At 34.6% G+C, this 13,529-nt stretch overlaps 1 protein-coding gene across 2 annotated transcripts; it reads left to right on the forward strand.

The window, feature by feature from the left end:
• Positions 1-498: 498 nt before the first annotated feature.
• Positions 499-13,183, forward strand: UTP3_1 (Something about silencing protein 10; the record flags this gene model as incomplete). Of its 2 annotated transcripts, XM_051215195.1 has the most annotated exons (11): positions 499-707; positions 740-881; positions 919-991; positions 3,161-3,546; positions 4,527-4,765; positions 6,163-6,262; positions 8,155-8,315; positions 8,876-8,936; positions 10,345-10,388; positions 11,771-11,933; positions 12,687-13,183. In XM_051215195.1, the coding sequence occupies 10 exons, from the start codon at positions 879-881 to the stop codon at positions 12,888-12,890; spliced, it is 1,434 nt and encodes a 477-aa protein (XP_051068388.1). In that variant the 3' UTR covers positions 12,891-13,183. The 2 variants fall into 2 exon arrangements, with proteins under 2 accessions (XP_051068388.1, XP_051068389.1); XM_051215196.1 differs by lacking the exons at positions 499-707; positions 740-881; positions 919-991; ... (1 more) ...; positions 4,527-4,765; positions 6,163-6,262 and having other exon boundaries at positions 11,771-12,362.
• Positions 13,184-13,529: the final 346 nt, after the last annotated feature.

Consider the following 13,529-nt stretch of genomic DNA (forward strand, 5'->3'; position numbering starts at 1 on the left):
TCTGAAATTACAGTAGTGTGTGACATGTAACAAATGATGTAACTCTTCATATTGACATGACACTCCTCTGTGTTAGTGCTTTGAACTATCCATGTGAAGTAGTCAAGCCCCAAATTCATGACGACCACGAAAATCTATAAAGTGACGTGCATTCATGCCCTCTGTTGGATTCACGGCCCGAATCAACGAAACTATGGAGAAAGATACAAACGAATATATAGTATGTAACGCATGAACAGATTTTATCTATGAAGATAGCTAGCACACTACCGTCAGTTGTTGAACTACCTGTTACCAATTAAGAATGAAGTTTGACTGATACATCGTAATATGTTACTGTCTCGCAAAAAGTTTATACTGATAAGTCTTTTAACTGAACGTTTGAATCGGTTTCCTATGCTCTTTTAATGACTCCGAGCTAAATCTTCACGATATCGTGATCACAAGAGAAGGCTAAAGCTATTTACTCTTGAATATTGTTTCTTTACAACTAGGTTTTTCAGAGATTTAATCGGCGATCTGTTGAGTGTATATAAAGAAATTTGATGAGTAGATCTTTGTTCTAGTCACTTTACAATCGCTTGAGACTATTTGTCAGTGACCTTGATAACGCCCTCGAGTTCGCCAAACACGTACAAATTTTGCGCTACTTGATGTCATGCTCTGAAGTTTCTTGTTGACGTCAAAGTGATCTTCAAACAGTCCAGGTAATGACACATATTTTACTTATTCAGACTAGATCAGTATTTCTAATCTTACCTTCTATATTGGTAAGTTTCTTCAAGGTGGTTGGATTGGACTAATGAAATAATTACTTCATCACAACAAAATTAACTTTGTTTCTAACTCCACATCAACGTTCATATTTCGGTTGCTTAATGGTAAGGAGTGTAACTCTAGAATTTACCTTTAAGATAGGATGTGAAAGTCGGTAAACCGAGAGAAAAGCCTTCATACTACGGTGGGGATAAAGTTGACGCTGACGATGAAGGTATGGCTAAAATTCTTGTCTTGTGTGTTCTATGCGTAGTTACATTCTTAATGTTAGATGTGTACAACTGGATGCCTAACTTTTTTGGGGTTTGCAGTGTTTTCTAATAACTCGATTTTTAAAAATGATTCTCGACTCATGTGACAGACATTTAACTGCTGTTCAGTTTCTGATTACGCTTCACTTCATAGCATTCACTATCAGTCAAAATCTAATTCGCTCCAGAGAATAATAAGCCAGGCGTTTTTTATTTCTAGGGACCCACCTTTTGTCATCATTTTGCGCTATCAAGGCAGACTTTCAGCTTTTAGGAATACTTTTATCATTACTATAATTATATTCGGAAAACCGTCAAGTGATAACAAACTACGGAAAATAAAGATGTCTACGTAGTTATTAGCTGCAACATTTGATGAGTTCCATTTATGAGCAAGCAAAAAGCTCAAAGTGAACATGAACTTAATCAATTCATGGCATTCACATCAATAAAGTGTACAAACATCAGATGCTTCTTTAGAGTTCAGAAGCTAAAACCCGAAGAAGTAGAATACTGTCTATATCTTTTTGGAAACACATTAGCAGAATTTATCTTTCCACTATTTTTTTCTAGCAATACCGTATCATCATTCCATGAGTAGATAAGAGTATCACTGTTGAACCTATATGGAATTACATTAAACTCAAGTTCCCATACATAGTAACATCGCAAGACATGATATCGAACAATAAAAAGGGTGAAAGTGCACGTCAAATGGTGCAGTATAAATGACGGCGAATATATCGTCACACGTCCTGATCTTTATTCCTCTACTTGGGTTTGAACAGCTATGTAGCCTGGATCCCTACCACTCCAAACACTAAAATTCTGACCCCAACATTTCATTCCTTTAGGAAATCGTCATTCAATCTTTCTAAAATACGAAGTGTAGTTGACATCATGATCTCCAGCAACAACCTGTACTCAATATCATATGAAATTCGTGCTGATATATGACATAGGATATTTCAACTTTGACTAGACATTGAAGGCAGTCGGTTTAGTATATTTTTAACCAGACAGTATCGTTACCCCGCAGTCATTGTGTCATTAAAAGTCGAATAAGTAGACCTGTAGTTGGCAAATGAGTTTTATCACTACTATTTTATTGCACTATTATTGTGATCAATCCTGAGCTACATCCCCAGTTGCTCTTAAATACTCATTTCTATCATCATGATGAAGTGTGAAGCCTCCGCTTGCCCATTTTATTCAAAGACTTTACAGTTCAGCCCAGTGTCTTTCTCTGACTATCTTAGTTTATTTAAACCTAATCTTCAAATGTAATAATTATGTTTCCCAGTTGTATCAGTCAGCCCGGTCTTTCCCAATGACTCCGAAACTTCATACTTTACCTTGGTTAAGGCACACAACAAATTTGAAGGATCCTTTTAACCCCTGTTTTGATATTGATCATAAAAATTGAAGACAAGGGTAATACGTTATTTTCTTCAATTCAAGACTTGGAAATCGAAAGTCTTAAAATCTTCACCACGGAATTCGGATACAAGTGAACTATCCAGATTTCTCCACGTGACTGATAGCTTATCTTGTCGACCTTGATCTTCGTTGATTATCGTCGACCTTCATTCTGTCATTATTTGCATATTTAATTTAATGATCTTCCCTTTTGTCCTGGTTCTTCATCCTATATTTATCCATAATGCTTCTAATTGTCTGATTATTTCCACCATAGTAAGTAAATAAATAAAATTATTAGAAATAATCATAATACTGAACATATCAAATAACAAATTGCCTACGTTAAAAGTGTCAACATTTTGGTCTAAACTGTTCCAAAAAGAAACTCAGGATATTTAAAAGGTAAAAAACTAATCAGTATATATGGTTACCGGTTAACAGCAGTTTTTATGAGGTCCAAGTTGTATTCTAGTGGCTATATTTTATATTATGTTATCGTCTCAATGATCGATAGATCCAGGTATACGCAATATCTGATGCGATAAACCGTCCAAGTAAAGCATGGGAAACCATCATCCTCTTTCTTCGATTATGTATGATTATTATATCATATTCTAAGTATTGTTTTTCTTTATTGGGTTTAACTCACAGTTGGTCATTTTGTGTTATGGATGCTTTCTCACATACTTTCACTTCTACATTTTAAACAGAATCTCAAAAGCTTTGTATAAATGATTGTCGACAAAAGCAGGCAGCATTGTACCCTCCCTTTTTGTTTAAATCATCGTCGGCACAGTTACTTCTCTCACCTCCAGATGCAAGTGAACTTCTTGCTATAACTGGTCAAAGTAGAATTCATCTGTATATACAGCGAAATTTGGACGAACTTTCGCTCAAAACATGTGAAAATTGCAATAACTCTAATCACTCAGACATCTCAAATCCTATTGAAGTCGATTTGGCTGTTTGCAAACTAAATAATCTTAGTATTCCATCGTTTCCTCAAAATTTGTCTTCTGAAGTTTCAATATTCCGGTCTCATGGACTTCCTTTACTTGTTTGGCCTAAATCAGCTGATAAAATACTCATTCAAAAGGTATATAGTATACTGTTTTTACTATTCGGTTATGACTTATTGTTTGTACTTTAGTGAGGAAAAAACTAAAATAACATGTATGAATATTCTTGTGTTTTCAGAGCTTTGGTAATCATTCAAAAACGTTGCATATTTGAACTAGGCGTATCTGTGAAATCCAGAACCCACGTTTTTTCTCATTTGTAACTTGTCATGTAAATGTTTTTCAGTGTGGGTGTTCACATATCAACAACAGGATGAAACAAACACGAATAAACGTTACTCGTTGAGCGAGTTGGTGGGTAGCTGTACTAAGTAGCCTAATAAATAATTGGTTGGTGTTGGTCTTAAATCTCAATGTGAGCATCAGGTTTGTAATGGATACAAATCTACCTAAAAGTTCTAGATTTGTCGAAACCCGCTTCCTGGATTCTGTTTTTAGTTTTAGTCTAAGTAAACTGAAACTTATAACAAAAAGGTAATATTGAGGTACCTGTTCAAGATCCATTTATGGAAATCCAGTATTAAATATTAACAGTAGGATAACAAACCCTTACCAATATGCTTTATCACTTAGCTTCTTGAGTCAGATAAGAATACCTTTTATGTTGGTAAACCTAGTTGTCAGATTGTCCAACCTCATGGTAGTTGGCTGATTATCCACTTTCCTGTCACAGGAAGTTCTGATTCTACACCAGTTTGAGGAAGCAACAGTAAATTCAGCTAAGCATTTGTTGATGAAAATGTCAAAACCTATTAATAAAGACACCGTTAGTATTATGTCCCTGTTACCGTGCTATATAAAACAGGTCATCATATCGTTCTGATATGTTTGGTACTTGACCCTATTTGTTGAGAGTAGACCAATCAGTATTTTTGAATTATTCTTGCATCGAAAAAAACAAGGCAACTTGTTAATATTTTTCCCTAATATAAAGTTGAATGAACCAATAAATTTTGTTGATTGTGAATTTGTTTTAAATGTACATCATCATTTTTAGTATTTAAATTATAACTATCCGGATTGTGGTCGTTGGTTTAGTGAACTAGATAAAGTAACCGGCTGGTTAGAACAGAAATGGAGGCCATTAACACGAAACTTGGGCATAGTTAGTAATGGTGAAATCAGTAATAATGATGATAATTGGATCAAATTGGATAAGAATATATGTATTCGTGGTCTTCCCTCGGATTGCGTTGCTGTAACTTATTTGAAAAAACGTTCGACACAATATGAAAAGTATGTGATAATCTACTCTTATCGATTAATGTAGTTTATCTACCTAGTTATCGTTCTATGTACTCGACTGTTAGTCACATATTTTTGTAAGAGCCGATGATACTTGCCACATTCATCGGGCGAACCCACTATATATATATATATATATATATATATATATATATATATATATATATATATATATATATATATATATAGTTTTGCAATAAACAATAATTAGCTTGGGTAGAAAAACAGATAAATAATATATCAGCCAATAAGAAAACAGTCCTTTTATGACTAACCAGTAAGTTGCGATAAGAAGCCAGTTATTTATTAGCAGTTCAGTCATAATAAAAGAATCTCAAAACACTACCCAACTACCTGAACTAAAGTAGGTGTTGTGGATTTCAAACCTAGTACTTTTGCAGATTTATAGCTAAGTAGATTGTCTACCAAAATACCACGCCACATATGGTTGTATAATATTTCTTGATATCGTTATTACTAATAAACAAGTTTATAACTAAAGTGTGCACAGAACAGTTATTAGTAAATACGAATTTGTGAAGGTTATTACTATTTAGCCTTTAATCAAACCACTAAAATAATAGAAAAAAAACGTTTTCTGTTAATTTGTAACAGGTGTACAACGTTATCAAAAATTTTTTTAGATTGAATTAGTCGTTTCCTTTCGACTTAAGAGTTCTTTTTGTGTGTGAACTATGGTAATAACGTAATCTGATTACGAAGCAAAATATTGATCACTCAAAGATTTTGAGCCACCCATTTTTTGTGTAGGGACTAGTGTTGCATTTTTGTCTCTCAATTCAGTTATCAAAAGTGCAGCACTTTAAAGTACTAAGCTATTGATCTTCGGTTCTTTGTACCGACGTTTTTATATTAAGTATATATTGCATCCTTAAAGTTCTTAACTAAGATCATGAGGTATATGGGTCAGTCAGAATAAGTCACATTTGCAATCCGGTTCAGAGGATTGATCGTCCTACTAATCTAGTTTTTGCAAAACGTTTTCGGTTACTTATACTTAGTTCCCCCATTTTGGTTGTGAAAATGATAGTGTCTCCAGACACTGATTTCATCAAGTCTATAGTTGAATATGTGAATAACGATCTTTTCTTTATCATCATGTTCTTTTTTCGAAGCAACCTTTACTTTGCTCAATATGATATCTTGAGTTTGACGACAGCTGAATGAGTACGCATAAGACCCTACACCCATTAGTTCTAATTACTGAAACTTCATATCCTATTCAATTTTTTTCAACTTTATTCCTCATGGACATAACATTTCTCACTTGAAACCTTCATGTCTTAGGTTGTTTAATTGTCTATTCAACAAACAATGTAATAGTTGTTAACCAACTAACTCTTAGTAATAATAATTCACTCTTTTAGATATGCCAGTTTATTAAAAAGTTACTTTACTCATCGTCTACAATTCACACCAGCTTTTCATCATAATCCTATACATAGAGAACTTGAAGAACATTACAAAGTAAGCAGGTATTATATCACTGATGATTTTTACGACAATGAAATAATGATGAACGTTTTATCTAATAAATTGTGTAAAATTAATCGGTGTATCTTCTCTTAAAAAGATATTATTACTCTTAGTATATTTAATTTGCGTGTAAGGGTGGAGTCCAGGTGAGTTTCGTTCTATTTGGGACCGACCTATCAGGTAGATGTAGCAGCATTCCAGTGCTGATCTTCACACAGATTCGGACCCAGTACCTATCTGTCCAATGCATTATACACTAGTATACCAGGCCCAGTTAACCACTAGCTTGTTCGACGGTTATCATGTTTATTTGTAACGGTTTTTATCGTAACTTTGTAACTGAAACTTATAACAAAATAGCTATATCGAAGCCACTCACCTAGAGTGTATATATACTAATGAAGACTGATTAAAATTCTGTCCTATATATCAACAATGGGATAATTTAAGCTCATAAGTATGTATTAATAATAATTTAAACAGTGTCATCAGAATTGTGCAGTGGTATTGTCTTGTACTGTAGAGCTTTGTGACACTAGTTCAAATCCTATTGAGGGCATCATATACTTCAAGATTGCGAATACAGTGTATTGACAAACCCCAACTACCATGAAACTTCGATTAGTCAGTTCTTCTTTTACCATCGATAACCTCTAACCGTCTAACAGTGTCATTCATATTTTGACCTATTTTTGTGATATTAAATGTTTTATCAAAACCTTTCATTCCTCAGATTTTTTGTGTTTGGTATCGTTTAATGATCGTCTGTTGCTTATTTACTAACTCCTTTAGATCTTTACTCATGTGAACGTAGAAATCACTCGATCACTGTCATTTTAGCCCTAATCCATAACAAAAACACCTAGTCATGAACGTCCCTAGTTAATCACTTCTATTAAGAGTAGGTTTAAAGTTAAAAACAATAAACTTATTAAAATAAGGATCAGTTTAGGGGTTGTGGAGATTGTTAAGTTTTTGATTGAGATCATGAACCGATTGATGTTAGACCACCGTTGAAAACCTGGAAGCACTGGATGACCGTTTCGTGTGGGGCTCCTAAGCAGTGCGCATCCACGATCCTGCTCGCGGGATTCGAACCCGGGGTCCAGGGATCGTGGATGCGTACTTCCGAGGAGTCCCACAATAGGACGAAACGGCTGTCCAGTGCTTCCAGGTTTTCAATGGTGGTCTAACATCAGTCGGTTCATGATCTCAATAAAATAAGTATGTTTATATAGGTTGTGTTCAATGTGTAGTTTACATCATGCAGTTGACTGAAGTAAAACAGCGATCATTGAAAACCGGAGAGCCGTTGAACACTCGTTTTTTTCTATTTTAGAACTTATCAGCAGTAGGCATCCATAGCACAGTCGGTCGAGGAATATTCTTTCATTAAAAGGATATTTAAAAAAATAAGACTATTAAAGTATTGCTTTTATAATTAACTCCCCTATGTATTTTATTACACCAGTCCACACCTCAGTAAATTGACGATTCATAATCTTTTTCAGTTCATTCTTACTTCAATATGTTCCTGAAGTTCTGACATGAAATCGTGGCTGGTGGAGTTCATTTCCGTGAGCAATGTTAAGAACGGTCACCAATAGTATTTAATTATTGTCGTCCTACATTGCGAACTGATTGAAGCTGAAAACGCACCATTGGATGATCGCTCATTAGTTCCTAATGGTTAAACATTTGACGCAAGACTTGAAGGTTTTATCTTTGATCTTTAACAAGATCCTACATACTCATATCTAAGGAGTCTTATAATAAAATGAAATTATTGTTTGGTCTCCACTATTTTTCAATGATAATCCCAACTTAAACCGATATATCACTATTACAACCTTATTAATTCTTGTTATTTTATTTAAAATTAGGAAAGACTCGGTTGTTTAAGTGAAGATGCTGGTTATTTTAATGTTATTGGAAATCGTCTCATTCAAGTGATTAATAAAGCCTTATCATCTGGTAGACCGTATTCTCTTAACCCAATCACTTTCACTTCTTCTATCAGTGATTTAAGTATGAGAGAACAATGGTGAGTGAGTGGTACGAGTTTTTCTTGAATGGATATTTTTCAACTATATGTATAATGGTGCATATGTGTGAGGATGTAGTTTGATCGCATAGCGATCATAGCTAAAATTACAAACTACTGAATTCTCTGATTCAATGGTTAAATGATATATTTCTTTTCATATCATAACCAGACCCTATGGTGCTTGATTCGACCCTGTCTCTTCGATCGCAGATATACTTGACCATAGAGTTTAAAATCCCACCTAATTTTCAGCCAATTTTGGATAAAGCAATTCATCAGTGATTGAAGCGTCTAGTCCTCAGCCATTAAATCGCTGGTCTAAACCCCATTTTGTTTTATCCATTTTTCATTGAACATTTAGGTAATATCACTAGCCCCCACCCTTAAAATATGTCTGGAACCCCAGGGGCACGAATCTGTGCCTGGGAAAGGAGTTGATAATTGATCACTAGATTAAATTTGTTTACAAAGTAGTACAAATCTAAACGGAAACTAATTAAATAATTCCAGCGGACTGTACTGGAGATAAATTTGCGTTTATATTTTTTGATTTACAGTTTACATGCTTTACTACCTGGCAATGAGGTGAAGAATATTAGAAACCAGAAGAGGAAATCCGTAAGTTCCTTTTCTGTATATATATCAAAGTTTTGTGGAGATTAATTTAACTTTTATGTAGTCACAATTGATTGATCACTTGGTGGTGATCAATGTCATGTGTGTCAAGTCCTTAGTGCAGATCGAGTGCTATCAATCGAGTTGCAATGTGGCCACCAGTCTAGATGACTCGACATTGCGTGCACTATGTTGAGATTAGATGGTGGTTGGATGTAGTCCACAGGAAACCCTGGACCCGGGTTTCGTGCTTCTTGGCACTCATCGGCAAGGATAGCTTAGTGGTAACGTCTCTGACTGTGAAGCTGGATGGCACGGGATCGAATCCGTCGGGGAGCGCCACTTCCCTCAAGATTACAGGGACACCTTGCTGACGAGTGCCAAGTAGCACGAAACCCGGGTTTCCTGTTGACTACCTCCGACCATCATTTAACTTTTATGTAATATTTACCGTAGGTTTATGTCATTTAAAATACCGTGTAAGTTTATTGAGTGCTAACCGGGTGGTCTAATGATTAAGCATTGGTTAAGAGACTTAGATGCTGTAGATTTTTTTCCTGGAGTGATCATGGCCATTCATTACCGTGGAGTTTTATAGTAAACCGAATTAACTGTTAAGTGCTCTCTAGATTTCCGTGGTAACACAAGTGAGGTCCATCCAGTACGTAATTTTCTTCAAAGACATTGTGCAAACGTATCTCATTCTAAATTAATTTTGGAACAAGCTACTTCATCATACCCGAATTTTTTGTAAACTCTCTGTTGTTTGTTGGGATCCATGTTAAAACACTCAAAATACAAATAAGCGCGCATAACTTATTAGATGCTTTCGCAATGTTAGATCCACAGTATGATTCGATATTTTTAGTTCTCCTCAATTCTGTTAGCTTTAAAATATTTTTTCGATGGGGGAATATCGTTATTCCATACCAAAGTGATTTTAATTGATCTTTTCGTCATAGTTGATATACACATACAGGTGACTGACACAGAATATATATTTAATATGGATTTAGCTGGTTGTGGTGACCAATATATATATATATGTAGTTCTACTGTGAGTAATAATTACTTTTTTTTAAAAATAACTGACATTCAAAATGATAATGAATTCAGCAATAACAGTCAACTTGCAGCACAAATAAGTCTAGAATAACCATGTGAATATTGTCAAACAAATAACTTACGTATCTAAGAGAGAAATCATGCAATAAAAAACTAGATACCTACGAATAATACAGTTATAATACGCGAATCTTACATGGTACGCTTCATCAGAGGGAGGCTTTTAAGCCTTGGAATGATCTCTTCGCTTTTATATATTAAATTGATGTCAAATGGCTCAAAAATTTCAAATTCAGTCAATATTGGTGTCAACATTTTCCTGTTTTGTTTCCATTATTGTTTGTAGACTAACGAACTGTGTAGAATCGATGGTCTTTCCGATACTGATAGGTAATAATAATTGAAATTCGTTATGTTTTTATCTTTCCATCTCTTCTTGTGGCCAATCATGTGTTGTTTCTATTTTTCCCAAAGTTGCTTCTTATCGGTTACAACTATAGACTAGTAATTGAAATTTAGTCTTTTTTCTGTGAAGACAATAGGGCGAAAGCATGGTATAGCGACGAGCTTTAAACAGTCACGATCAGCTTCCAGCTACATTCTGACCAATCAGGAATTAGCCTTTATAAGTAGATAGCTTGTGGTAAAGAAAACAATAATATTGCGAAAAATAAACAGATTCTATAGAAAATTGATTTTATTAATGTCTTGTACACGTTACACTACTTATAAATAAAAAGCAACGACATATAAACTCGTTCTAATGGATATAGGTTGTCCATATTGTCAAATTCTCAGGAGAATCCAAACGGCCTATTAATAGTTCGTACACTGATTATTATACATGGCATTTGAATTTTGTGCGGAAAGCTAAAGATTGGGTTCCAAATTGTGAAGACTCGTCTCTGAAGTGTACTTTCATCGACAATAAAGGGTGAAGTTTAATTATATAATACTGAATTTGTCATGTGTACTATCACTTCATTGGTTATTTCAGTTATCCACTTGTTTTTCTGCTATAAATCAGGAAGTATTCACCATATTGTAATGTGCGAAAATTAGTACTTGTCTACACAATTTTGAAACTCTCAACACCCTTAGTAGTACAGTAAGCAAAAAATGTTATAGATGCAAAGCAAAGTAGGAGTGGAAATGACATGATATGCATCATAGTAGTAAAATAAATGTAAAATTTATTTTAGGGTAAAGAGTACGAAATGTTTGTGACTTAAATTATCTACCAAGAATAGATTTTTATACTCGGCTCCCAGTCACACCTTGTATGTTAAAGTTAGTGATACTATTCCACTGCTCAAAATCAAGTAGGTGAATCAATAATGTTCGAACCCGCGACCAAGCGGCTAAATGTCGAACATCTTAGCCACTAAGCCACCGATCCACTGTTTCAAATAAGAGTGGATGGAACTGTGCTACCGCAACTAGTTTTTTTGTCTTATCACTCAATATCCCCAACCGCAAATTACAATCATTGCACTGCTCTTTTTCAGGAAATTCTCACTTTGTGAGGTCCCTGTCAAAGCAGTCAGTTACTTTATGGAATGGTGCTATGTATTGGTTTAGCTTCCTTTAACCCCCAGAAATCAGTCATTATTAGGATTATTCGACCTGAAGAATGTAGAGCAATTGTCGTGTTGATTTAAATAACTTTCTATACTACTTTTGACAATTTATTTTGTTTGGACAATCGTACAAATCTTGATAAAATACCATAATCATAGTATTTCTTAATTGTGAGTTTCTTTACGTTTCAGTCAGTTTATTGATAGTCAATCTAATGACGACGGTGACGGAAGCATTTCAGAATTTGACGATGATAGTGATCAGTTTTTAGCGCCTAATGAGAAGGACACAGTTAGTCCGAAATCAGCTGATCAGTCCTCTCGTGATCTACCAAATCGACCAATAAGCAAAGAGGTTAGCCGTAATCATTTTTAATTTAAGTTTTTTTCATTATTTGATGTCTCAATGGAATCTTTTTGTATAAAATCCTGACAATAAATAAGTATAAGCGTGACTCATCAACCGTTTACTTGGTCATACTTTCCCAGTGTGAACCTGTAATACTACTCATTTCCCTAAATTGAAGTTGGTATACTAGGGCATTCGAAATATTTGGCGATTATATCCAGTGGTTTACACGATAACTTTTCACCTCAAAATAATTCGAGAGAATGATGTGATCAAATCAATTTCTCTAGCGATTAGATTTGTAAATTTCTTTGTATTATCTTCATTCCAGAAAATTGATATTCCCCATGCTATTAATTACTTGCCATTCTGATGTGTGGACGAGAACGATAATTATTGACTGTTTGTTTAGTCAGAATTGTAATAGTCCAACAGGTATTAGATGAGTTATATATTTTCCTATCGTTATTATTATTATTATTATGGAGAGTTCGGTCTCTTCATGGTAAAATGAGTAGTAGCAATAGTAATAAATGTGATATCAGTGTTGCTGATGTTGATAGCTCATGATATTTTTCCTGTTTCGTCTATTTATTTCTAATCCATCATATCTTGTTCACTCCAATCGAACAGTTCTTGATCTGTCACACTTTATTTCATAATATTCTGCTACATTTTGTGTCTTTTTCCAACCAGTTCTATCTTTTTCTACTTTTTCCGCCAGTTTGATGTGAGGATTTTCTTTCTTTCTTTCTCCAGATAATGAAAAATAAAGGCATTGTAAAATATCGACATAAACGTGAACGTAATCCTAGAGTGCATTTACGGCATAAATTCCGTAAGGCAACAATTCGTTACAGATCACGTGTTGCGCCGGTTCGTAAAGAAGACAAACCATATGCTGGTGAAGTTAAAGGAATACGTGTAAATTTGATTAAATCGCATAAATTCAAAAAATATTAATTCACTTTTCAACACATTCAGTACTTCTTTGTAGTTGATTTCCTTTCCTTTCTGTGATCATTCTGACATGTTTTTTTATGTGATTAGCGGTGTTATATATTAAATATATTAGATTAGGTTTTATTTGCGAAAGTTGACAGTGATTACGAATTACATACGGTGGAAAGATAGTTCTTGTTTCAAATAGAATCTACTGGAACTAATATACTTTACGACAATTCAACATTTTCAATCGACACGGATAACGGATAGTTTCGAAGTATAATATGAGGCTTTCCGTCTGTGGGACCTAGGTTGCGTAGTTCTGGGTACCTGTGTGGTACAGTTTGACGACTAAAAGCTCTAGTACTCATAAGGTTGCTGGTCACCCTTATTTTACCTCGGGAATATGGGTAGAGGTGATGCCTAGTCGCTATCAGAGAGACTGATAATCTTCAACCATAGTGTGTAGTCGGATTTGACTACCGATTTTAAGTTTATTAAAGAGCTAGTCTGTTTGATTTCGCACGTACAGGGTCGCCTTCAATCTTAATTGTACGGGTTGTTGTTGGGAGGTTGAAGATTTGCTTTGTCCTAATTCTAAAGTTTCGCTGGTTCATCCAAAGATTTTACAGTTATCAACATCTGGATTTTGGAGAA

The sequence above is a fragment of the Schistosoma haematobium genome, chromosome 2 (genome assembly GCF_000699445.3).
Source record: "Schistosoma haematobium chromosome 2, whole genome shotgun sequence".
Taxonomy (NCBI): domain Eukaryota; kingdom Metazoa; phylum Platyhelminthes; class Trematoda; order Strigeidida; family Schistosomatidae; genus Schistosoma; species Schistosoma haematobium.